Source organism: Epinephelus fuscoguttatus, linkage group LG17, assembly GCF_011397635.1.
Source record: "Epinephelus fuscoguttatus linkage group LG17, E.fuscoguttatus.final_Chr_v1".
NCBI lineage: Eukaryota > Metazoa > Chordata > Actinopteri > Perciformes > Serranidae > Epinephelus > Epinephelus fuscoguttatus.
The window spans coordinates 23,565,894-23,593,437 of record NC_064768.1 but is presented as its reverse complement, the minus strand read 5'-3'; the positions used below and the strand labels follow the sequence as shown (position 1 = coordinate 23,593,437).

The 27,544-nt window shown below is 43.8% G+C and overlaps 1 protein-coding gene across 1 annotated transcript in view; it reads right to left on the bottom strand.

Moving 5' to 3' along the window:
* Window positions 1-1,198: 1,198 nt before the first annotated feature.
* The window catches only part of jarid2b (jumonji, AT rich interactive domain 2b), a 128,511-nt gene continuing 102,165 nt past the window's right edge, over window positions 1,199-27,544 (bottom strand). The window contains exons 5-18 of the mRNA XM_049603152.1: window positions 25,655-25,873; window positions 19,948-20,192; window positions 13,001-14,456; window positions 11,199-11,740; window positions 8,093-8,185; window positions 7,453-7,571; window positions 7,148-7,218; window positions 6,886-7,000; window positions 6,551-6,656; window positions 6,260-6,442; window positions 5,149-5,279; window positions 4,618-4,804; window positions 4,259-4,366; window positions 1,199-4,038 (exon numbers count right to left, since the gene is read on the bottom strand). Of these exons, the coding sequence (XP_049459109.1) occupies window positions 3,808-4,038; window positions 4,259-4,366; window positions 4,618-4,804; window positions 5,149-5,279; window positions 6,260-6,442; window positions 6,551-6,656; window positions 6,886-7,000; window positions 7,148-7,218; window positions 7,453-7,571; window positions 8,093-8,185; window positions 11,199-11,740; window positions 13,001-14,456; window positions 19,948-20,192; window positions 25,655-25,873 (3,806 nt within the window). The 3' untranslated portion in view covers window positions 1,199-3,807. The remainder of the gene's footprint in view (window positions 4,039-4,258; window positions 4,367-4,617; window positions 4,805-5,148; window positions 5,280-6,259; window positions 6,443-6,550; window positions 6,657-6,885; window positions 7,001-7,147; window positions 7,219-7,452; window positions 7,572-8,092; window positions 8,186-11,198; window positions 11,741-13,000; window positions 14,457-19,947; window positions 20,193-25,654; window positions 25,874-27,544) is intronic.

The window sequence follows — 27,544 nt, the reverse complement described above, 5'->3', positions numbered from 1 at the left end:
TGACGATATACTATACTATGACTTTTTTATCATATTTTCGACGATATACTACTATGATTTTTTTATGACATATCTGACGACATACTATACCATGACTTTTTTATGACATTTTCGACGACATACTATACTGTGACTTTTTTATGACATATTTGATGACATAATATACTATGACTTTTTATGACATTTTTGACGACATACTATACTGACTTTTTTATGACACATTTGACGACATACTATACTATGACTTTTTTATCATATTTTCGACGATATACTACTATGATTTTTTTATGACATATCTGACGACATACTATACCATGACTTTATGACATTTTCGACGACATACTATACTGTGACTTTTTTATGACATATTTGATGACATAATATACTATGACTTTTTATGACATACTACCCATAACTTTTTATGACATTTTTGACGACATACTATTCTGACTTTTTTGTGACATATTTGACGACGTACTATACTATGACTTTGTTATGACATTTGTGACAGCATAGTATTCCATGACTTTTTTTTTTTTACATATTTGACGACATACTATACTATGACTTTTTTATGACATTTTTAATGATATATGTTATTATGACTTTTTTAAGTACACGCATATTATACTTTGACATTTTAAAATACATTTTTTGGCATACTATACTATGACTTTTTAAATTTCATCTCATGGCATACTATAATATTACTTTTACTTACACTTTTATGGCAAACTATACTATAACAATTTAAATTACATTTTTTGGCATACTATTCTATGACTTTTTATTTACATTTTTATTGCATACTACACTATGACTGTTATGGCATACCAGACTTTAAGTTACACTTTTATGGAATACCATACCAGTTACAGTTTCATTTCATATTATACAGTGACTTTTATTTACCTTTTTATGACATACTACACTATTTTTACATTACATTTATGTGAAATACTGTACCATGACTTTTAATATGGCAAACTTTACTATGAGTTTTTTTTTTTTTAAATTACACCCCTGGCATAATTTACAATTACTTATTTTCTATTATTATTGCAAAGTATACCATCAATTTTTAAAATGACATTATGGCATACTATAATATGAGTTTTTGAATTACATTTTGTAGCATACTATACTGTGACTTTTTAAATTAAATTTAAAGTACATTTTTATGACATGTTACTCAATGATTTTTCTGTGACTACTTTCATGGCATACTATACTACATCTTAACATGACTTTTTTATGGCATATTCTACCACACCTTATTTATTTACATTTCTATGGCATACTTCTGCATGACTTTGAGAGGCTTAAGGTACTGTAAGTTACAAAATGATTTTGTAATTTGGGAGCAGTGGCCCTTAATTGTTACTGGACTCCACCGGATACTTGAACTGTAACACTAACTTATGAAGCTGTTAAAACCATTTGCATACAAAAAGACAAGCAGGTTGAAAAGAAATGACAGTGAATTGTCGGTAAGTTTTTATTAAACCTTAAGTACAAACTGCAAAAGTAAAAAACTGTCAATATAACCAACATGAGACTCTCTTTCCGAGTGGAGGGAAAGGCCGAGATGCGGCACTAATAAATTAAGTCACCAGAGACCCCACTGTGAGCAAGTAGTTTATACTGTAGAAAATGGAAGAAACAAACAAACAAAAAGAGAGAACTGAAAAACAAACAAAAAAAAATCCCATCAGAATAAAATATATTGTAAGGCCATAAAAACTTGACAACCACTTTTTTTTATGTTGAAAACACCCGACTTGGTATTTCATTAAATAGTCCTAAAACAGTTCAGTCTTCTGCAAGGGACGACAACCAACAAACTGGATTATAGGATTTTTCCTTGACAGTCACCACTGGCAAGCTCAGTGCAACATGAGTAGCTACTACATTTTTGTTGAATTTTCAGTAATGAAAATGTAAAAACCCATTTTTTTTGTGAACATATCTTTTTTCCCTTTTCTTTAAAAAAGTAAAGCTAAACAAACAAAACTAGGTTGGGGGGGGGAGGGGGGGGGCAGTCATTGGCTACTCAATATCTTCTTTCTTAGTGATATAAGCAGCACTTAAAATTTTTATACACGTTTACCAGAGCAACCCTGTAAGCATCAAACTCACACGGATGAAGAAAGGGAAATGTAAGGCTTTTTCTTCATCAACCACTCTCCTCTGGAACTTTTTTCTCTTCTCTATTCCTTCCTTCCTTTCTTTCTTTCTTAACCCCAGAAAAAGGCTCAAGTATTTAAAGAAATTTACAGGATTATGTACAAAAAAGTTGATGTTTTGTTTGTGTTGGACTTTCTCCTCTCTCTAAAAATCACTCATAATATATCTGGAAATGGGAAAAAAAATGCAAAAGCCAAAAAAGGACAATTTAAAAAAAAACAAACAAAAAAACAAAACTTGGATTCGATATTTCACATTTTACACTCTTTGACTAGTGGCTCTACTTGAGATAACACATCAGACCAACAAAAGTAAAAAACACAAAATAATAATAATAATATAATATAATAATTAATGTTTACTGGTACAGATGAAACAAGAGGACTGGAAGAATGGAATGTTAACACGATTGCACATCTAGAACCAGAAAAGCCTGACAGCTTTTCTGCCCTGTGGGGTGGGGGTGCGTGAGCTAGCTGTTAGCCGTTAGCAGGCGCTAACCCCCAGATTTTTAAATTTTTGTGTTGTTATACAGTAATTATAACCAACAGCACCAATAAAATGGATCTCCTCGCTAAGTATCAGGCACGGTTTTCACTTGCTAGCGAAGGAGGGATCCCTCCATACTACCAGGAAGTGAGGTGAGCGGTGACCTTTCACAGGTCAAGCAGCTGTAGCTCTGCCCCCTCTCACATCCACCAATGAACAGAAACATCCACAATGACAAAAAAATAAAAAATAAAATAAAATACACAGAAGACTTCTTGCAAAAAACCTAGCAAAAAACAAAGCTAAAATTCAAAATAGGACTTGGAAAAAACATAGCCAACCAACAATAAACCAACATCGTCTTTCAAGTTTTTACCTCGCGTCAACCCCCCCCCCTTTTTAAAAACCAAAAACAATGCAGGAGCTGCATCAAGAAAGAATAAAATCATCAAAAAAAGGACTCCTCTTCCTCAAACCAAGGACAGAGAGAAACTTTGGGTAACTACTTGATGTGATTTTCATTTCAGAAAACTGGGGAGGGAAAAAAAAAGGCCGCCTTTTCATTTGTCCCATGTTCACAGTTGAGTGACGCATGATGAAGGGATGGGGTTCAGTCTCAGAGGGCCAGATGAGGGCAGGAAAGTGATGCAAGAAGAAGGTAACAAATGTAACCCATTTCAGTGAAGGGAGGGTGGAGGTAAAGGGTATAACAGGGCCCATCAAGTCTTCTTGTGAACGTTACACTTAATGCTTGTAATGTTGTAAAGGACGACTCAAGGAGGGATGGTGGGGGGGGTGGTGTTCTAAAATCATCCAGAATAAAAACAAATTCCTCTTTCACACTAGTGCAAAAAAGACATCTTGCTTTGCTTTTTTCCTTTTCTTTTTTATAAAACAAGCCTGTCGTACTAAGGGGGGAGGTGAATCATTTTTGGAGGGGGGGACTGAGGCCAGGTGAGGGGATTTTCAAAGCTCAAAAACAATCTTAAATATTAGGTGGTGGAGGAGGGATTGATAGTGATTCCTGCTTAATGTTGAAAAAAAAAGAAAAAAAAAAAACTTGGGGAGTTTGGGAGGGTCGGGCCATGGCGTGGGCACAGCGCGCCGGTTGGTGATGTTATGGTGTCCCCCTCAGGACACAGCAGCGGCCTTGGGTATGTGGCTGGAGGACAGGCGTGCCAGGGACACCTCCACGGTAGCGCGCTTTCGGGGGCCTCGCTTGGCTGGTGATGCCTTCGCGGGGCTTATGCCATGGCAGGGGTCTCCCCCTACTGCACTGACGACAACTCCACCTCCGCCACCACCTCCGTTCTTTAACATGGCCCGGCCACACACCTGGTTCACCAAACTGTTGATTTGCTCCTGAAATGAAGAAACAAAAAAAAAATACAATTTCTTTCTAATGACTCTCTCTTTCTAATATTATTTTTTCATCTTTAACCTATTCACACATAGCAGGAATTACAGCATGAACATGTTGAATCATCTCCTTCCTGGAGCAGTGTAAACCTAGCTGATGTCTCCCCCTTCTGGACAGAGAGAGAACTGGACCACAGCAGGCACAAACGTGGGAGCAGCTCACCTCATCGTATCGGTACATCATCTTAAGGCCTCTGCAGGACTTGTGCTTCTCCACATAGCGCAGGGCACATTCCAGACAGAAGACCACATTGTCAGTCTCCTGAACCACCTGCACAGACACAAACCCAGACCAACATGTTACTAGAAAAACCTGTATCAAGCTGTATGTTTCTGCAGGGCACCGTGCGAAATAATACCCACAAACTGAAAAATAAAATATAGCTACTCTTGCATAAGTGACAATTTCTTGAAACATATGTATGACTTCACACTTTCTTCCTAGCATTACAGCATTTCAGAAAGCAAGTCTTTGTATCGTATAACTGTAGCTTGTTAAACTCCAGTGCCCTCTGCTCTCACCATGGACAGGTAGCAGAGATGCTGACAGATCTGGCAGCGTCTCTCTGAGGACTCTAGTGCCAGCCACTTCCCGCGGGGCTTCTTGCGTCCCTCGCCGGGCCCCAGGTTGCTGTCGTGGGTGCCATAGCGGGCGGAGGAGAGCAAACCTGCCTTGAAAAGTTCCTGCCGTTGGCGCATCTCTATGTTCCTATTGGACAAGGAAGACACTTGTTAAGTTGGAGCCAGAAAACCTTTGTAAAAGCTGGGCTCAAACTGTATCATGGTGTACTAAGTCGTATATCTTTTATTGCTCTGGTAAGCCATGGAGAGTGGGACGACATCGAATGAAAAGGTGCAGTATTTGCAGAAGATAACATTATTAACAACATCTTTATGATTAAATAACATACATAAATACATGGCTTGAGAAAAGAATCAAATGACAGTTATATATCTTCAACGGATGATTAAATTCCACAGTCTAGAATAATATTTGCATATACATGTGTGAGTACGAGTATGTTCTTATTTAGGCCCACTGCTGCATCCTACCTGAGGTCTTTGAGTAGGGTGGAGATGGTGGTGAGGAGAAGGCCGTTGTCCCTCTTGGATTCAGCTGTGGCGATCTGGTACAGTAGCTTCTCCATGGAGAAGGGTTTGGCTATACGACGACATTTCAGGTCCTGCACACAAAATCAGGACAGATTATTCTTTTGTTTTGATGTGTTTTATGGTGTCAATTTGTATGTCTAAAAATAAAAAAGACAGCACTTTTTCCCGCAACATTGACCATTTATTTAACCAGTTTTATTCCCAAAAGAGGGTTTACACACATATAAATACAGATATTTTTTACTCTGTGAAAGGTAAAGCAAGCCCAACAATGCTAATGATGTCGTCCACAGTGTAAGACAGGAATTGTTTGCAGTGGAACCAACACAAGCAGAATTTCTATACACTCATCAATAATTTTTGTCTGCTCCTGTTTCTCATTCTCAAGTAAAAAATGTTCATCATTTGGAAGAAAATGTCTCAGGCAGTGCACCACAACACAGTACACCATATGAATGTCATATTACCCTTGAGAGCAATCTTTGCTGTGGCTATGAATACAGTTGTATTGCCGATGGTATATGCACTTCCATCACCATAATGCCCAAAATGACAGTAAGGAACATTTTCTCCTCCTCTATTGCTCCTGTAATGAGGTCCAATGGTCCAAAGGCTTGCTCATGATCACAAAAAAATCTAAATACCTCCCACGGGAGACTTACAGCTGCAATTACTCCTTAAAGTTCAACACACTGGCTGATTAGAGAATCAAGCTCTAGGTTCTAAGTTCATATATCCATTTCAGTTTCAATCAGGGCTACATAAATCAGAGCTTTAACTGCCGCTGCCACAGGGGGCCAGTGTTGTGAGGCATTACAGAGCAGCAGCGAATAAAACAAATACATGCTGTGTTACATCTGTAATACAAAGACAAAATATTCATTCTAACAATACCTAAGAGACACGTTAATATTTCATAACTACAAAAAACAATCCATCCCTCATTGCACATTTTGTTTTATACATTTTGTTTCACGTATATACAGTATCTGCCATTAAGATTTTAACATGGCCCTGGTATTGATCTGCCCACCCAGATTCATATGCTGACCTTTGCAGCCTGGTAACCCAGGTTCATCCAGTGCGGTGTGGCAAAGTGCACTGTCTCTGACACGCTGTAGCCACAGCACACTTTAGAGACAAAGGCACCGGGGTAGCAGACCACAAACTGGCCACTCCGCTGGACCGTACGGTAAACCTTGATGCCTTCGCGGCACAGCACCTCTGGAGAGATCTGGAGGATGAGCGAGGAGGAGAGAAAGAAAGAAGAGTTACATTTCTGAAACTGTACATTTTTTAGTAATATAACAGCGTGGCTTCAGAAAGTTCAGAAAACACTGACCATGATGTTCTTCTCCAACATTTCTAGTCCTGGGGTGCCATTGGCCTGAAGCAGTGTATGGACCACCTTGTCCAGCTTAGCCTTCTCCTCAGCAGGGACAGAATACCTGTGGGAGGAGCACAAAAACACATCAACGCACATTCATACTCAACTTCCTTTCCACAAAGTATCAGTTGAATTTACTCCGGTTGTAAGAACTGTCCAGAGAGACACTATGAACTCAGTTTTGCTTTTATTTTCTCCTATTGGTTTTCCTTGCTAATTTCACATTTAAAAATGTACATGTACACAGTATACCAGTGATGGTGAGGTAAGAAGAGCCAGGGCATACTTACCAAATGCAATCAGCACCAGTGTGTAAGTAATCAATATATGGAAGGCGATTTTGGTCTCGAGACCAGCATGAGGTAGAAAAGACCATGCCAATGTTAAGCCAGGGAATGGTCACCCCTGAGGAAACAGAGAGGGTTAAAGAGAGAGAAACAAGAGACAGGGTTATTATTAACTGCAAAGTACACATAGAAACAATGGCACACAATCTGAAGAGTCAGTCTTTGAGTTTGCTACTGAGCGGCTACAGCCTTTACATGTCCTTACCAGGCACAGCACCCAGATGCCTCAGAATAGATCCAGAGTTATTGGGGAGGACAGTGAGGTTCCATCCATGTCTGAGGAAAAGATTCAGAGGACACGGTCATTTCTAAAGAATTTTCCAGGGATACCAAAGAGACAAGATAGCTTCAAAAGGCACTGTGAGAGAGCAGAGTATTACTCTTAGATTCACCATCAGAGATTCATACCAGTGACCAGGTAACAGGTCAGGACTACAGTCTTGCAACACAGGCGGAATATTCTGTCTAGACTTTAAAGTGAATGTGATGTAAAGTCTTTGAGCTACTTACTTTGAAAATGGCTCTGACTTCCCTGTGGGGAATCCACTGCCATGTGTACTAGTGTCTACTTTCCCACAATGCACCGCCACATGGCTGTCTCTCTGCTCCACAATCCTCCAGTATTCTTCCTGTAAGAACAAAAAAAGAAGGAGAACCAATCAGTACGGGGCACAATCACAATTTGGGGGGTCTGTGAAGCATAGGTTACATAAACTGTGACCTTATTTTTGTTCACATTTAAAAACTGAACAGTGAAGTGACGTTGGGGTGAGTGGGGTCTACACTCCACTAACAGAAGTAAACAGCTGTCACTCGAAATCTCCATCCACTCTAGCAACAACAAAGTGTATTACAAAAACGTCATAAAACATTACATAAAGTCATAGTATAGTGTGCCATGAAAAAGTCATGAAAGAGACATTGTAAAGTATGCAAAAATATGTCATTAAAATTTCACATAAATTCATATGCTGGCTCTCTAAAAAGGTGCTCGGTCATCGAAACTTTGAAAACCCCTGATGTAGCATTTTTGCTTATAAATGAAAACATAAAAAACATGTACAATTAGGGGGAAAAAAACTCTCATAGATTTTAAGACAATCAGCTATTGTAGACACAAGTTGTTTTATCACAACATCAGCATGCTAACCTCGACCTCAGCAGCCCCTGGTTCCTTGTTAAAGCACATGGTCATGGTGTTCCGGGCTATCCTGAAGAAGTTAGTCAAAGACACCGATTTCCCCTGCAACAAAAGAGGCATTAAACATTATGAGTCACAGCATGCTGCAAGAGTCTGAGGGGAACAAGAAAAAAAAAACTCCAGACTTCACTCCACATATTTATAGTCTGGTGCAACGCTAGAACAACTGTAGGGAATGTGAAGCAAGAGTGGCGTGTGAATAAAACATGAGCAAAGGAAATATTGCTGGACATCAAGGCACTGCAAGTTCTCTTATTTCCCACCACATGTTTGCATGAGTCAAAAAGTCAGAGGGGAAGCATAATGGTTAAAGAATGCATGTGTGTTGACAAATGCGTCAAGTGTACTTGTGTGTGTGTATGTGTTTCTATACGGCTCCACCTCTGCGCCTCCCCTGCAAGCCACAGATACATTTCCCCTGGACTTGACCCTCTCTCCCATGGACACTCCTGCTACAGAGTCGCTTTGAAGGTTGCCATAAATCTGCCGGCTCGGGGCCTGGAGACGTACAAACCCTGCTGAAAGATGACCTTGTGGATTCCTCATCCTCGCAGTGACAATTTGTCTTACTTTTCTTTTTCTTTTTTTTCCCCCTTCTAAGGTGTCCAGATGTTCTCAGAAAGCAGCTGACCTTATTACGATTTCTATTTCTACGATAGCTACAGGGTTGTAAAATAATGCATTCGAATAATACAGCGTAGTAGTGACCTAGTAAGCAAGATTTTCTTTAGGCGAGTCAGTAGCAGCACTTATCCAGGCCTTTCCTGGTGTAATTAGAGTTAATTATACCCCTGACATGCACTTTGTTCTCTTGATAGAAAAAGTGAAATTTAACCTCCTCTTGGGGGGCCACTCGTGATGAAAAATGCATACAAATCTGAGCTGTGGAGAGCAGTGATGGGTCATATTTAGACAAGCCTGTCCTGTCAGGATGGTGACAGCCATTCACATGTCACTACGCTGAATAGTGCTTCTATAATTCAGAGGTCTGCGGACTGTGCCGAGTCAAGTCTCTTGACAATATCTCAGTTCTTCAGTGGGAGGTCATATACAGGGATTTAGTTACCAAAGGAACTGAAGGGGAGGGGGGGAATCAAATGGGATCCACATTTGAGATGGGTGGAGTAATTGTGCAGTGTGAGAGTGAGAGCCAACACAGAACAAAGTTATCTTAATCACAGAGGGAATTTCTGCGTCGCCCCATTAAGATGCCATGCACACACTCTTGACAAATAAATATTCCGTGTACAACTAAGGGCACAGTTTTTGTGGAAAGCAAGGGTGGCATGTGTGTTTGCACATGTTGATTTCTACAAATACACAAAAAACCTTTGCATTGACATATGTGTCTGGGGTAGAGGGGGCTTGACTGGCTGAATTGGCAAGAGAACCGGGCATGATGGTGAAAGAGAGGGTCGGCAAGACGACTGGAGATTTAGGGAAACAGCTACGAGCAGGGGCATGAGCTGAAGGAGAGGAGCCATGGGGAGAGTGGGCTGGATTAAAGGAGCTGAAGGGAGGCGGGGTTTGAAGGGGGCGGGACAGGGGTGAGGGGAAGGGCCGGTTTGGGGGCTGCCTTTTCTCTGACCTACATTTCAGCCAGCCAGAATCAACACAGCTGCCAGCAGGCTGTGGAGGTGGGAATACATCTAATGTGTGAGTGCGTATAAACACACAAGCAAGACTACTGACCACCTTACCACACACACACCTACACACACACAAAAATACATAGACATATTTAGCAAAACCACCAAAAGATCTTCACAGTGCAGCTACATGAAACAGGTGTGCAAAACCTCTTTGCTTTTTTATAAACCACAAACTACAACAGTGAGCAGCACGATAATGTAACCGAGAGCACTGAATAAGAATTTCAATAGGCATTAACATATTTGCAGTTAACACCACAGTAACATTCTCCGTGAGAGGAACCCAGCCGTGTTGTGTTGTAACAATTTATAGCACAGCTTAGCTCCTTCTGAGGAAAGAGTGCATATTTTGTCACCTAAGAACTAGCACGGTGATACAGAAACACTCACATTGTAGTGGTGATACTACAAAGGTGTAGGCCCTTTACACCTCATGTGTGACATCAGTCTTAGTAATGAGGTCTGGCAGATGTATAGCTGAAGACTGACAACAGGTGACAAAAAGTCTGACATTAACCAGACAATGTGCACATATTAAAATCTGCTGTCTCTTTCAAATTAAGTTAGATGAAAAGAACTGTTAAGTGTCTTTGTGACGAGTTTTTTTTTTTTGTTTGTTTTGTTTTGCAGAAAAAAATAAAAGGGAGAGCAACCATGATAAGGAGGCAGCCTCCACATGCAACATGGCTTACGGTATGCTTCTCAGCAAACACTATAATGAACTGACTCTGAAACAGCAGCCAATAAGCGTTGCCGATCAATGGGTTAAAGGTGCCATGCTGTAAAAAGTCAGATGTCTTCTATATTATAAAGCAGGTATAGGTGACCTATAAACACTGTGAGAGTATTAACATTCAATCCACAGAGAAATGCACACAGACCGTATTCAGAAACTGTGCCTTTAAACGAGCCGTCAGGACTTGCGCAAAGCAACTACACTATATTAGATCGTTTCAAACTTGAGGTCTAAAAAGGTCCTGTTGTATGTCCTGTTGAAATGTTTTGCAGTGTGTGTGAATTACATCAGCTGACAGGAAGGAAACATGGACCCAAGTTGTTGCCCAGCGATGCAATTGCAGTGAAACGGTCTATAAAAATAGAAAGTGACGCTACAGTGCCGTTACATTTCCATTGCATTGTCATTCCCCTGGCTGCAATGGCAATGCAGAGACAATGACAGTGCAGATGTGGAAGACTTGGAGACACTGTCCAGTCTGAGCCAACTGGGCTTATTCAGGGGCAGGGCTTAAAGAGACAGGTGCTAAAGGGAGCGTTTCAGACATAGAGTGAATACGGGTATATTCAGGCAGACCGTGTGAGAAATTATTGAACAATAAAGGATGAAAATGAAAATAATATGGGACTTTTAAGAAGAGAACATAAAAGAAACACTCCATCCTCACCTTGTTAATACATTTGTGCTGGTCACTTAGAACACCACTGTCCTCCTCCTGCTGCTCCTCTCCATGCTGCCTGTCCTCTTTGCCTTGTTTTTCCTGAGCGAAGAGCCGGCGCCTGCCCGCTTTGACCTGAGCCTCCAGCTCCTTCAGACGGTGATAGACTCCATTGGTGCGGTGGTTCCCTGTCGCCCCTCCCACTATCCCACCTACTAGCCCGTTCTTGGGCTCGTAGCGTGGCAGCACCAGCGCACTGGGTGCTAAGGAGTCCGAGAGACCCTCCAGAGGGCCCCGGCGTGCCTCCAGGTTCTTTTTCTCCTGCAGCACCTCGGCCTGCAGTCGCAGGCGCTCCTCTGCGCTGAGCGAGTCATAGGAGAGGATGTACTGGAGGTATGCCTCCTGCAGCTTGGCCAGCCGGTCCTGCGCTGACTTAGGGATGCGCAGAAGGTCGGCCAGCTTGGTCCACTTCTTCAGGTCCATCACCTGCTGCATGCCGCCCATGTCATTGATGAGCTGGAAAAAACGTGACAGGTCCACTTCACAGCCACCTGCGTGGAGCAGAGGGACAAAAAGAGAAGATTAATTCAGGGGAAAATGAGGAAATTGGGACACTTCTATGTGTCTCGTAGTAACAATAAAATCAGTCAAAGGTGAAACTAATGTCATCTTCAACAACAAAAGTTTTGCCCACCAAACAATACTAAGTGTACATAGGGAAGTTGCCAGTTTTCACTTCTAAACTCAGGATTTGAAAAAAAAAAAAAAAAGAACAGAAAAAAAAATCAAATCAAGAAGTCTGCCATCTTGTAGCATCTGCTCCTTTGGCTAAACACGCCTTTTCGTCCAGCCCAGTTCATTTTATTTGAAACGGCCAATTGAGCTATCACCTTTCAAAATGATCTGAACCGTCGTCGTGCCAAACAGAGACACAAATTCTGTTAATGCAGAACTGATCTGCTGGGCACAGTAAAGGAAGTCATTTGGAAGCAGGGGCTCCTAGCTGGCTGAAGCCACTCCACTGTGGCTCACTGGCTGCCAGGTCTCTCTGGCTAACAGCCGCATATTAACTGTAATCACAGTGGGCTAATCTGAATACAGCTGCATGCATGTGGTGCATACATATAAACATATAGAAAAATCACACATGCAGTTTCTGTCTATACTGGGACTGCTAACAGGCTGATAAAATGCTGATGCCACTGTGAGAAATGGGAGGTGACAGGACAATCTGGGGGAAATATTGTTTTTGTGGCCCGTGAGGCCCCTCGCCAAGTTGTTCCACATTGTTATTGTCATCTATAAACAGGAAGATAAAATCGGGCGGAATGCCACTGAAGCTTTCAGAGCACTACTGACACCAAATGGAAATAGCAGCATTTGTGATGCCTGCTCACTGGCTGCTTTTGTCATGGCTTCATGGAGCCCAGCTGGAGTGACAAAACACAGTGCAGGAAAATGCAGGATACTGAGAGGGTAAAAGGCAGTTTTCTTTCTAATCATACATTATTTTATATAATATACTGTATCTAGTTTATCATTTTCTTATCTTTACATTCAACAAAAGCTGGGAAAGAGAACTGGCCACGAGTGTAGACAGGGCTGAGAGGATGCCTCAGTTTGGAACGGGATGTCTGGGTTTAATTCACTCCCATAAAATCAATAGCTCAGGTCCTCTGTGGCAGCCTGCAGAAAGAAACCTGTGGCTTATTGTTTACTTAATTCAATCAATTCAGGAAGGAGTTTTGTTGACTATATTTCCTTGTGTACATTCACATATACATGCGTGTCCACCAGTTTGGCCCACTCACCAATGACAGGTGGCTCATCCATGGTAATGCCCTGAGATTTGAGGTGCTTGCGGATGCAGGCCAGCCGCTGCACATTGGGGCCCCAGCGTCGACCCAGCATGTGGACCCTCTGCACCTGTGTAACAAAACGCATCTCCTCACTCAGCTTGCACTCTGGCCGCCAGTCTGGCGGTGGGACCACGCGGCACATGCCAGCCGCCTCGGCCTGCTCCCTCACCGCGTCCAAGTACACCAGGGGGTCCTGGAACTCCCGCGGTGCTGGCCGGAAGGCAGGGACTTCACCTAGTGCTTCCCAGCCCTCTGGCCTGCTCCGCTGGCGTTCCCACTCTTTCTCCTGCTCGCGTTCCGTCTGGCGCATCATCTCTTTCTCACGCTCCCACTCCTTGTCACGGTCAGCGGGCCGAAAAGCTGCTGGTTTGAGCTGTCCGGGGTTGTTGGTGGAGGTTAGTGGAGAAGAGGTGGTGGAGGAGGACACCGAGGTTTGTTGGGGGTCTGAGGTAGTGCTGGCACGACTGGGGTTCTGTAGGTGATTCTGGCCTGATGAGGGGGAGGATGAGGAGGAGCTCCGACCGTGAGACCTGCTCTGCTGCTGCTGTGCTTGTCGAATCAACATCAGCTTGCCGGCCGATGCCCGCTTAGGTCGCTGGTTCACCGGCTCTGCATTGGCTGCTGGTGTAGTAGGAGGTGGGGTTTGTTGTGGTGGGGGAGTAGGAGGTGGAAGGGGGGTAACAGGTGGTGTTTGTTTAGGAGAAGGGGGGGTTTCTGATTCATGTCCGTTAGAAACTGGAGTGGTAGGGGTGGTGGTTTGTGTGGCAGCTTTCTCTTGATTGGCTGCCTTCTTGCTGCTGCTGCGTGTCTCCAGAGGCGCAGGTTGAAGCTTGGCCTTCTTGGCCTCAGTGCCAGTGCTTTTGGCTTTCTGCTCAATAACCCCTGTCCCCACAGAATTGAGGACGACCTCCAGGCGCCGCTTGGAGTTACGCAGTCCCTCTCGACCTGGGCACTCCCCCTGCTGGCACTGTCTCTGCCCGTCCTCCTTGCCCAGGGTGTTGTGCCGCTGCCCATTAAGCCTGCCGTTGAGGCGGGCGCCGGCAGCCACATTGTGCAGCCCATTGGATAGTAGCACCTGTTTGCGGGTTTTTGCATTGCTGTGGTGGGCTGGTGCCGCTGCTTTTCCTGAGTTGGCCAGCCCATTGCTGGCTGTTGGCTGGCTGTGCTGATTGTGATTGTTCGCTGACGATGTTGCCGAGGCGGCGCTGTTGTGTTTGTTGCTGCTGCTGAGTTTGGTTTTCTTGCCCAGTTCTTTCTGTTTGGCTTTGGTGTAGGTGACGTGGCCCTTGGACACGGTGGCTGTGTACTTCTTCACAGTTTTGGACGGCAGTCGGAAGTCGCGGCTCTTTTTGGCACCACCGACAGCTTGTGCCGAGCCCGCCCGCGTCAGCCCATTCACTTTAGAGACCTGAGATTGTGGGAGAAAGATAGCAAATGTTACATGAATAGCACAAAGAATCTTATCAGAATGCTGTGGATCAATCATGAATATGAAGTTACTGAGAAATATATTGGAAAAAAAATCATCTTTGCTGGAAGGGAAATTGGGCGGCAAGCTTAAATCTCTCAATAAAAAACTCTCTTTAATCACATATCTGTATGTTGAGTACATACAAATGAAAGTTAAAAATACTACTGCATCAAAGATAGCAACAAATGTTCCCAAAATGTACCCACACACAGATCAAATTCTATAATCAGAAAGCACGACAAGACACATGCAGGGGCGTGGGCGCACCCACACTCCACAATGAAGAGGCCAAACACTCAGATGCTAGTGCTGCAGTAAAACATTTGGCCGCCTGCACCAAAGCTATTTGTGGAAACCTACTCTATTCATTAGAGAACCGATCAACTGTCTTGATTACTATACTTTCAAATGCAGTACACTACTATAAACTGCAGCTCAAACTGCTGTCAACACAAAGGCCGAGATTTAGAGAAGGATATGTGCAAACCAAAACCAAAACCACTACATCCCGAGATAAACAACGGCTTAGAGCGGGTAAAGAAAAAAGAAAAGAGATGACATGAGAAGGAAAGCAGGGATGGCTCCATGGTTTTATGCTAGCAGATGGCTGGACAGTATGAGGTAGGAGGTGGGGTCATTGGGACGGAATAAAAACCCATCGGGGCGCATAAAAACAGCCTTTTATTTGCTATGGGTTTCCTTAAATGCTATAATTCAATTTTTGTGCTATGAATAAAGCTCCTGTGTGTATGCATGTGTGTGTGTGTGTGTGTGTGTGTGTGTGTGTGTGAGAGAGAGACAGAGAGCTGTGTATGTGGACATGAATGTGTGTGATGTCTTTGAGGCCCCCAGCTGTAGATCAGAGGTTTGGTACAGTGGTGTCTGGTTCCATTGCTGGCTCACAGGCTACAGCTGTGGGAAGAAACACGGTCACCCTCTCCCTCAGTGTACAGAGCTTTACAGCTGGCTCTGCACACGTAAAAATCCACAATGTGCATATTAAATTGTGTAGGACTCCGTCTCGCCTTTTGTGTCTTTCACTCTCCCTTTCAATCCATCATTCCCCGCATCTCCTTTCTTCTACTTATTTCCCCTGCATGCATTTCTAAGAATATCCACTTTTCTCTCTTCCTCTCCCTCCTCGTCTCTTTATTGTTTTCATGGCCCACTTTCAGCGCTGCCAGGAGTTTCTCATTCCCTTTTCCTTCTCCCTCCTCTCTGCTTAGTCTACGTCTGTGTGTGTGAGAGAAAGATGGCTACAGTGTTAGGAGATCTTGGAAAGTTAAAGATCAGTATTTGGCTGCCAGTATCTGAATGGGTTGAGCTGGAGGTCATGTTTCTGGAGTTGTATTAACATAAATGGCCTACCTCATCTTACTGTATTTAGTGCAACTTTTTTCTCAAATATCTAAACTATGCATGCAAAGCAGGGGTAGGCACACTCGTACGTAAGCCATTGTGGAGCCCTGATTGTCAAAATATATGAACATGTTCGGCTGCCATCCGTCTCCAGTATCTGTGTGTGTTTCTGTCCAGACCAGCTGGAAGTGAACCACAGAAGAAAGAAAGGAGGAGGGATGGGAGAGATGGAGTTATCAATCACAGTCCGGGCGCCACAGGAGGGAGGTGACAGCCGGCCCATTGACAGGTTTGCCTTTGAAGGGCTCTTGTGTCACACTTGTGTGTGTGTACGTCTGTGTGTGTGCGTGTGTGCATGTATTGTATTGTGTTCGTCTCAGGTGGCGGGGGGCCGACACAAAGACCAGGCCATTAAAAGATAAGGGGGGACTGAAACCTAACCCTGCCTCCGTCAATCATTTCCCTCCAACACACACACACACACACACCTCCTCACAATGGAAAAACACAGGGTGACAAGGAGAGAGGGAGGAAAGAAGGGGTGTTGAGAAGGAGAGGAGAGAAAAGGGATGCAAAGGGGACTGAAAAAGGCAGCCAAAAAAGCACTACTGTTTTTACGCAATACACATTTCACGTCACATTATGTGCATTCCTCACAAAATAGCTGCACACTTTTGTGATTTTATTTAAGAATGAACTACCAATCTGACACATAACCTCACAAAGTTCTTATTTTTTAATTGTTTAATGAGCCAAATCAATAAAAAGTCCTGTGTGACAGTTTATTTAGTCTTACACTGATGCTGATACAGTAACAACCTGCTAAAGCAGCACTTGTCCACATAACTACTACATTTGTCCAGCCACAGTTTGCTGACAAAGCGCTGAATCTGAGAGACACGCTGTCATGACTGCTTCCTGCCACAGGAGGGCTCAGCGGACCGGCTCTCATCACGGGTGCTTGGAAAGTCTCCATTGCTTTCTCTCTGTAATTATTCGGTCTGGTGGTGAAGGAGGATGGCAGGAGAGTGATGATGAGGAGAGAATAAGAGGCAGCGTAAAGAGGCAGGAGCTAGTTTAGATACTTGAAGATGGAAAAGGAAAGAAAGAAAGACAGACAGAAAGAAAGAAATGGATATGGAAGTTCACTCCTGTTAACGGCCACTGGCAGAGAGGATGTGAACAGAAATAAAAAGGACGATGAACAGAACAAAACAGACAATGAAGCCAAAGGGAAAAAATAGAACACACACACACACACACACACACACACACACACACACACACACACACACACACACACACACAGGCTGGCAGCCGGAGACTGTTCTGTATCTGTAGTGGATTTCGGTCGCATGTGAGCGAGGGAAGGGGAGGGAGAGTGAGAGGGAGGTGGGTCTAGATGACATCATGTGTTGCTATAGCCCAGCTGAGGCCTGGCAGGAAGATTTTTAACAGGCAACATCTGCAGGAGCCGGCCCTGAGAAGAAGAGGGGGGGCGATGGAGGGGAGGGAAAGACAGACAGCGAGAGAAGGCCAGCCAGAGGATAGAAAGACAGGGGAAAGTTTAACCCTTGCAAAGTCCTGCTGACTGACAAAGGAACTGGGGATGCAGGAGAGTTTGGGCACATTTTTTAATCACAGCCTACACAAGAAGAAAGATACTGCGTGTGATTGGTCAGCTTTGGCTATTTCACCAAGATATCTGGTCAAGACTGCTGAGGCGAAGAACACATGGCAAATTGAAGAGATACTCCGCCATGCTCTTGTTTTGTGATCTAGCAAAAACCATTTCCGGTGCAATCCTCCTCTTCCTCCTCCTCCTCCTCCTCACCATGACAGAACTTAATAACTTTGGGTATATATAATGCATGACACAGCTTGATGGCAAGCACATCTATCACGTGTCACAGTGGCAAGATGACTATCAATGGGTTAAATCCTATGCTGAACTATAAATCAATTCCTACACTGGAGTCATTTGCGGTGCGACTGCCGGAACACCTCGACGGCGAGGCATAAATCCGGCTTAAGCCTTCTTTCCCCTCTGCTGTCTTATTAGGGAGCGACGCGACGTGGCCCTGGGCAGGTTGACTTTTAAGCAGCTAGAGAAAGGTCACTACAGCCTGGCACTAATAACACACACAATGCAAAACCCCTTTTATAAACTAACATAAGAGATCTGCATACAGTCGCTGGAGAAAGAGGCTTGCTACAAAAAGACAGGAGAGGAATACATTACGTAACCTTTAATGGGCATTTAAGTCTTACTGGTTTATTTATCTACTTCTGTACATGTTGTACTATGAGGGAGGTTAATTGAGGATGGCTAAGGACAAACAATTGAACAAGAAAGTGCAGCGCAACAAGAAAGAGTCTTTTTCAAATGATGCCGAGTCGGCTAAATGGTTTGGCCCAGCACACTCCACCTGCGCTCGCTGCTGCGTGCAGCTGCTTTGCTGACATCCCCACTTTTGTTATTTAATTAAAATGGATAGAATCATATTGTTTTATAAAAAGGTCCTGTTACGGCACGTGTATTTTGTTGATACGAGCCGCTATTAAATTAAGCAGAACTGAATCACGGTGAATTGAATTATGATAATGCCTTTACCCTTCGGTTTTACACACACAACCCCGAGTTCGTTTTACGGCTACATAATCACTTAACCTTTTATATGGCTTAGCCTGTATTTTCGCAGTTGGTCGTGTGTATAAATGTGTGCGAGTCTTGAGCACACGTGGTTAACACACATACTGTTCATGCTAATTGAAGGGAGAGCGGGGGGGTGGGGAGGTGGGGGGAAGCACTAATCCTTCCAAATGATTGGAGCCATGTTGTCAAGGGCGAGATCTGTCTGTTTGACACAGGAGCAGAGAGAGAGAGAGAGAGACGGAGAGAGAGAGAGTGAGTGGAGCATGAAGAGAAAATAGGTGAAAAAAAGCAGAGATATAGTGAGAGAAAGGTGGAATGAGAGCGCAGGAGTAAAAAACAAAACAGCATGAGAGGAGTCGAAAGAATCACGCAGGGTGCCAACAGTGAACCGGAAAAAAAAAAAACAGTAGAGGAAGAGTGATAGAACAAAGACTAGCGAGTAACTGAGGCCGAAGTTTGTCTTGGCAGGCAGTCACTCTCATTGAGATTCATTGTTGGTTTTACTGGACAATTCCAGCCACTTTAAAAACCTGAAGCGCATGCCTGAGTCTGCATCAGCACAATAACAACAACACTGGATAGGAGGGTGCCATTCAACAGGAAGGAAAAGGCACAGGAGGAAATGGGAGAGAAGACAGAGAGCAGGCAAAGAGAGCAGACAGATTATGGGAGAGAAAAAGACCGAGAATGAAATGTGGTGCCTCAGCAGACAATTGCTTCTGATGAGCTAATGTGATCATACCAATGCCAGTTTTCTGACTGGAGCCACCCCTGCCCCCTTCTCTTCCATCTCCTCCTCTTCTTTTACTTTGTGGGGTTCCTTGAAACCTGCTAAGTGCCATGGAGAGGGAGGCAGGCTTTCACAGCCCCTAGCCAGCACTACTAAATATAGCTGCAGTCGCGGCAGGCCAAAACACAATCATTACTCTCCCAGACACAATGGATGGAGGAGAGGAGAGGAGAGGAGAGGAGAGGAGAGGAGAGGAGAGGGTAAAAGGAAGAGCATGGACAAGGCAGAGGAGGAAGTCAGCAATAAAAAGAAAGTAGAGGAGGGAGACAGCGAAGGCACAGGAGTAGTTAGGAGAAATCATTGAGAGGGAGATAAAAAGAGGATGTGACAGATGGGTAAATGAAAATAAGAGTCAAGAGGATTGGAGGATTTCAAATAGGCATAATAGCCAAACAAGCATGCGGCAACCCGAGCCTTCTAATACAGAATACTCACTGGTATCTCCAGTTATAAAAAAGCTACCACAGACGTTTCCCTATAGGCGAACACTTTCCCTGCTGTCACATTTTCAAGGCTCTCGTGGGAAAGCTATAGAAATTCTTTCATCCTCTTCCTTTCCATGTGATATTTAACATGTTACAGCTTTGAAATTCCAATACCAGGTGCTCCTGCCCACACAGTACCTGTTTGCGTAGCTCCTCAGCAGCTCTCCTCGGCGGCAGCCCGTTGGCTGAGCCTCGACCGCTGGCCAGGGCCTGCTGCTCCCTCACGTGCTCTCGCGCCTCCGCCCGCTCACTGCGCTCCCTCAGGAGGGGTGGAGGAGGAGGCGGCGGAGGTGGCAGTGGCGGGGCAGGCGCGTCCCTGCCGTGAGTTCCCGCCTTGGGCCTGGGACTCTCCCTCGTCCCTGCTTTGCCGTGGCTGTTCAAAACTGCAGAGGGAGAAAGAGAAGAATCAGGTGTGTTCCTAATTAATGTGGGAGAGGAGGATCTCAAACACAATTAAGGAGAGATCTCTTGTTAGCTTTAAGTGGCTATTCAAGTACTTGAAATTAGATTTGAAATTAGCTGAAATGACATTTAGTCGAAATGGTTTGGGAAGAAAATTGCTGTGATAATTGTTTTTCCACAGACTTTTTTTTTTAAATAAAGCTATAAATGAGGTAGCAATATTGCACTGTTTCTTGACCAGTGATTATCGATGAAGCTACCTAAGGTTTAGTTATCTGCTTCCAGTGTATGAAACAGACAATTCTTTAAATTTTTCCTGTTGATAATGGAGAGACCTTGAGGTTCCTCTTGATGTTGTGGTATGTGAGATTGGACTTGTTCTCGGGACTTATCTCAAGACCACTTTCTGAAGGTTATTTCTCATGGTACTCACTCACGCACGTATAGTATGGCAATAAAAGAGGTGAAAGAAAAAGTAATCTTCATTTGTTTTCTGTAGGTCTTTCAGATAAATTTGAGGAGTGCCTATGGTTTGCATGTTCCACATTTTTTTATGTCATGCAGTTTGGAACTCACAATAGTCTGGTCTTGGTCTTGACTCATGCTGTGTCTCAAATTGAATACTTCTGTACTTACACTTTGAGTGCATAAGTGTGTTCACACTGAGAAGTGTGGAAAAATGCAGTGCACTATGAGTAACAAGATGGTGCACTCAAAGCAGTCAAACAGTGTGAAAGAGTGTGGAAGTATAGACACTTCTCGCCCTCAATGGTTGCCATCTTGGCTACGTAGTGGAAGGGGAGGTACCACTTTTCAAACTGGAAATGGTGGCCGAGGACTGTGCGACCACGAATGTCGCTGCATTGTATAGGGTGACCATATTTTGATTTCCAAAAAAGAGGACACTCTGCCGGCCACGACATAGCCTACTTAAATGATACTCGCAGTTTACTCAAAGATGCCTTATAATTTTTAGATATATAATATTTATATGTATGGATAGAAAATTCAGTTATATTACAAAATAATATCGCTCAAAGACAGAAATTCAGATAGGACCCAATAGGGGACACATACACACACTAAAGTGTGGCGATCCGAGCCTGACGGTACCCGACGGGTCGGGCCAGGTTTGGTCAAAAATGTAGCTATAAATTGTATTCGGGCTCGGGTCAGATTCGGTCAGCTTTCAGTGAAAATGTAGTGTAAAAATAAATAAAATCCTATTGTCTGTCCTGTTTATTGCTTGGGCACTGTTATTTACGTGACAACACCTGAACATCACACACACACACACACACACACACACACACACATACACATACACACACATTGGCTGTTTGTTTCTACCTCTCCCCTCTCTGGAAGTCTCGGACCTCCAGCCGCCCGCCTCTGCCTTGATTAAACGCTGAAGATAAAATAAAAGAGGGAGACAGGTTTTTCCTATTTTATCTTATTTTGTTTTATTTCTCCCTCTCCTCTCGCTAGAAGCTTCGGACCTCCCGCCTCCCGCTCCCGTCTCAAACACGGAGGTCTCCCTCTCCGCTGAGCACGCCCGGCCTGTTAAATAGCCTGTAACTGTAACAACTGTGTGACACAAACTCAGTGCTTTGGTCATTAAATAATGTCGGGGTCGGTTCGGGTTCGGATAGAAATATGCTGCCCGTGCCGCACTCTAACACACACACACACACGGAAAACCGGACATTATCATCAGTTTATAAAAAAACCCTGGACGCCCCGGACGGGACGTGAAAAGTGGGCATGTCCAGGCAAAAGAGGACGTTTGGTCAGCCTAGCATTGTACAAATACATGTGTTTTTTGCACTAAGCACCACTATACTGTTGTCGGGTATAAGCCAGCAGTATGTTTATTGGGTTAATTTAGCAGTCTGTAAAGATTTGGTACCGCAAATGATAACGCGAATGCTAATGCTAGTTTGCTAACTAGCTAACAGCTGCACATCAGGCATTAAAAGAAGAAGAAGAGGTCGAAATGTGCAGTCGTCATTTCTGTAAAGTGCACAACAGCCGTGTTTGGTTTGAGACAACACTACCCTGTCGAAATTCGCACACTACGCCAACAAGTACATAGTGCACATAGTATGCTACATGGAAGTGTACTAATGGAAGTACGCGATTTGAGACACAGCATCAGTCTCAACCCCTCAAAATCTTGGTCTTGTCTCGATACACGATTTTTGATAAATAAACATCAGCAATGTGCATATAATGATTACGTAGGTAAAGGTGAACAATAGAACAGCTGTAACTGTCTGGTAAGTTCAGAAAATGACATCACTTCACTGTAACACAGCCTTTAAAACCTGTAAAACACTTACGATATCAAAAATCTAAGATAATATCTAATCTTTTGACACAATATTGATATAATACTGAAACCCAGCCCTTTAGTGAACCCTACAATTTTGTCACAATGTTGACAGATATCATGATCATTGATTTTCTCCATTTCACCCAACCCTAGTAATGACTTGATCTCAGTTAAGGTGGTCTTGACTACAACACTGGTTTCTCTTAGTCTAGGGCTCTGCTAGGAGTGCAGCAACATGACAGACTGCAGTTAAGCTTTGCATGATGTGTATGGTATATGTACACATTTTATATACTTTTTTTAAGGTGTGCAACCCAGTTCCTGATTCCTTATGTGCACAAGTAAAAAGTAAATAAATAAAATAAAAAATAAGCCACTGTGAAGAAAACAAGACACTGTGGAAAGTTCCTATCAGGTAGCAAGGCGTAAATACTGTCGGACATATACTATGTTTTTTCAGGCTACCGTCTACTTATGCCAATGCCAATATGTGGACATAAGTCTCAATACCCCCCTGTAGTGCAGAATGGCATATAAACCCCTGGCACCAAACCACAACGACCAATGGAAAAGCCCGCACAAACATTGGAGCGACAGGGTTTTGGCTAACATATAGTCCCCAATCAGTAAACTATGCATGATTTAAGGTGAGCATGAAAACGTCTTTATGCTACATGTCAATGAACCTGTTCAAAATGGACGCAGGCTCCATCAACCCCCGGGGATGATGCTAAGCGAGTTGAACAGGAGCGCGGCAATTAACATACACATTCAATAGCTCTCTCTTCAGCTTTTATGGGGCTCAATTTAAAGTTTCATGGCGTCTTAATATCAACAGGCGACGCGCTGTATGGAAAGAATGACAGGAGGCCACAGCACAAACACACACAGCCTTTACAGCACACATGCAACGCACAACATATACAGTATACTCTGCAAAGCAAGGCGTGTGTTGTTAGGCGATATGTGTGTACATCTTTGAGCATCAGTGCATGTTTCTGTATGTGCGCCACTGTGTGTGTGTGTGTATCCACTCATAACCACAAGTGAGCGTCTGCAAGTCTCTCGGGCCCCTGGCTCAATGAAAAATCAGAGAAATCCTGACATTTTGAGAAGTGAGCTAAGCAAGAAACTGAGCCCAATAAAAGCTGTTTAATTTAGCTATGTCAACATGGCACATGGCCGAGTGGGAGAGAGGAGCGGAGGGACGGAGCGCTGATGAATGGCCTACAATGTAGGGTCTCTCCTGTCTCTCTTTACCTCCCAGAATAAAATGTTTCACTCTTCTCCACTAATTCTATTTCTCCTTTTTCCCAACCACCTCCCCTTCTTCCTCCTCCTCCTCCTCCCTAAGAGCCCATATAACCCTGCTCCGGCTGGAGAGTGGCCCAAGCTGCATATTAAAGTGTCACGTTTGACACCACTCTTAAAACCGCAAAATGGACTGAGGTGTGTGTGTGTTTGTCTCTTTGTGTGTGTGCCCGATACCCAACACAGCACAAACACTGTCTCAACACTGCAGCAATGGCCGAGTCTCGACTGTGTGTGTGTGCACACCTACACGTGTCTGTTTCGGTGTCCTTAACCCCCTCATCTCTATTGTCCCCTACAAAGTATATCTGCCTATTTCCTTCTTATCTATTTATTCAGCATATCACAGTGAAGGCGCCGAGCTGCTTTGCAAACAGTGTTGGTATACGAGATAAGAAAGGAGACTAAGCTGTCCTCATGCACACAACAAGCCTGGATTTGTTCAAACAGGTTTCACTATCCTACTGTTCCTGCTCCTTATCCAGATATGTGCATATGTACAGTTTATGTTTCAAGCTGCAGCTACAGATGTTCATGAAAGAATGAGAGATGTCTCCGTATCTGCGTTTGCTTTTGGGGGGTAGACGCCATCAGTGAACTACACAAAGGCAGTGCACGGTTCTCCAAGAGTTCAGTTCAAGCAAATCTATGGACCTCTCTCCCTCTTTCTTTCTTAATCCCACCAGTCTCTCTGCTGTCTCTCTCCTCCTCCACATTCTTGAGAAGATGACAGAGGAAAGAGCTGAGCAAAGCGTTCACCTTTTGAACCTTTCTGGCGGCGATTCTGCAGACTACAGGGGGGAGGGAGAGAGTCAGGGAGGGTGAAAAGGAGGAACCATGAAATCCAGCCGTTGTTTTGTGGGGAAACGCCTGGCCGGAAGGATTGTATGTCTCCGAAGTCTGCCAGGGAGGGAAGGCCTCTAGGTTGAAATCGTTTCTCTATTACTATGTTAAAAAACAACTCGAGGAACAATATTTTGGATTCTATAAAATGTGATTTGATGTGTTATTGATAAAATTCAGCATACTTGTTTTCATAGTCATCAGTGTTGGGATTGGGAGTGAGTCTGTTCTCATGGGCTCAGTCGCATGCATGCAATTTCCTAAATGTTGTGCATGTGTGTATGTGTATTCATCCAAATGTCTATGTGCCCCAAGGGGTGTACATACGCTGCCACTGAGTTGTGTGTATGTGCGCGCGTGTGCAGAAGGCCCCGGCCAGCTGTTGCAGTGCGTGCATAAACACCTTGTTAGGGTTTAGCAAGCTAAGTGTTAATTGGGGTGGAAAGAGTTGATGTGCTGCTCTGCTATCCCATGTGACTTACCCCCGTCTCTGCAGTGGAAAACAAGAGTGCAAATTTAGGAAATTGCTCACGTTCACACACAGAGACAAGCCCCACTACTCTTCTGTCCCATGAGTCATTCTGTGCTCCTGTTTGGCCCCGACTTATTCTCATTCTCTGTTGCGTTTCTCCATCCTTCACTCTCTCCGAATCTTTCTCACAAAATGGATCTTTCCATTCCTCACTACTTATTCTGCTGGTGCATCATCCTTCACTCCCCTTCTTCTTCATTTCCCCTTAACCTCCCTCTTCATCCATCTCTTTCCCTCAGAGCACCTATCTCTTCTTGCTCTTCCCTCACTTTCATCCCCTACACCCTGCACCTCTTCTCTTTGATTTTTCTCCGTTAACTCCTCCTTCATCACAGACGATCTTTTCATGACTGCACTCCCCATCAAACTCTCGGAAACTGTAGTCAACTCTGTGCTGCTTCAAGCTTTAGTCCCGTCCTTACCGTGCCCATTGAGCGGCTGCCTGGCGGGGAGCTTGCCCTTGCGGGGTGTCGAGTGGCAGGAGGAGGAGGCCGAGGCTTGGCTGTTGCTTCCCCCGCTGTGAGAGTGGATCCCGCCTCCGTTCCTCACCTCCTCCTCCTCCTCCTCGTCATCCTCCTCCAGGTCCTCCTCCTCCTGGGAGCTTCCAAAGTAGGCCATGTTGCTGGGCAGGGCCGATGAACCTGAGTGCAGAGAGGTGGAGGAAAGGAGGAGAAAGGGACGCAGAGGGGGGGGGATAAATAATAAAGAGGTAGGTCGGGGGAGGAAAAAGAAAAAAGTACAATTTGAATTAAGAAAAAGGCGCTGAAAAACAGTTTTACTGTAATTCTGTAAGTCTACTTGAAACTCAACACCTTTTTGCAAGACCTCCAGCTGTCCATGTATGGGAAAAAATTGTCTTTGCTTTTTTATTCTAATCTCTTACATTGTAGATGAATCAACATCAATATGTGAGTGGTGAAATATTAATGTAAAAATAGAAGTTGCTCAAGCGTTTGTGAATAATGGTAATTGTGCTGCTGTTTTTTTCATCTGTTATTATCCCAGCTGGTGGCCTATTGATGCTTTGTAAACTGCTCTGCACATAGCTGCTCCATTGTTGTATTCGCACAAACAAAATCAAGGACATGCACAGCCCAGTGTTCAAATGATTTGCAAAGCGACGACAGTTTTCATTCTGTGTCTGAATCGGGCTAAACTTCTATCGTCTTCTCTCAATCTAACATCTATGGATTTACCATCTATCCACTGACCTTCATCTCTGGAGTTTTCTCTGTAAATGCCACAGCAAAATATTAGCAGCAGTAGTGGTTCTAACAATTTGAGTGGCATTACTATATACAGTGTAGAGGAGGGGAGGGGATGACTTGCAACATATTCTGATGGCTTGAACTAAAGCCAGAGTGCTGGGAGTACGAACCAGGCCGTCTTTCCACCGAGACTCTGGATGTTGACAGCTTTATTGAGACATATATACTGTACATGTGCTCAAATATCTAACTCTGTAAAAGAGTTACTTTAGAAAACCAAAGAGTCACTGCTGAGCTAATCCCAAATCTGCCGCTTTCACTCTTCCAGACAGGATTACTGTCAATCTCTCCTCCTATTGGAGAAGAAAGCCGACGTTCTCTTGCTTTCCTTTTTCTGTCGCTCTCAATCACTTTCATTGTCATCTCTGAGAAATCTAGCTCAATACGTGCTGGGAGGAGGTAAATGGTGTTTGGCAGTGGATAGCCTATAATGTTACCTCAGTTAGCTGGATGTAGTTGCACACCCTCATAAAAGGTCATAAAGCCCAAAGCTATGTTATTAAATCTCATAATGTTGCACTCGTAAATCAGTGTGAAAACAGCTGGTCCGGTCATACAGATGCAGGAATAAAAAACTCAGGCAGGCTTATGGAGTGTAGCAGTGGTGACTGGCGCTATGTGTTTGGAAAGAAATATAAATATATACACACAGGAACAGTTATGAACCACTTATGGTTTATTTTTTTGTTGTGCTGCATCATGCTTCAGTCTGCTTCCAGAAACACGATGAAAATATTTTCAGGAATGTGCTGATCCTTGCCACAAAAAAGGACCAGAAAGACACTTCATTGCTTGTGTTTGTTTGTGTGGAGAGCTTGTGAATTGACTTCGCCCAGAGGAGCTACCTCAGACAGGAGATTCCTGCGACTATGTGTCTCCCCTGTGTATATATAATACGGGCAAACAGCTGATTCTGATTCTGTTTTATTTTCTCTGGACCACAATGATAATACGAATAATATAAAGATAAACATGAACGACTGGTTTGCAAAGTATTTTGGCAGGTATTTCTTCCTATTCTTGACACTGTTTGTGTTTTAACAT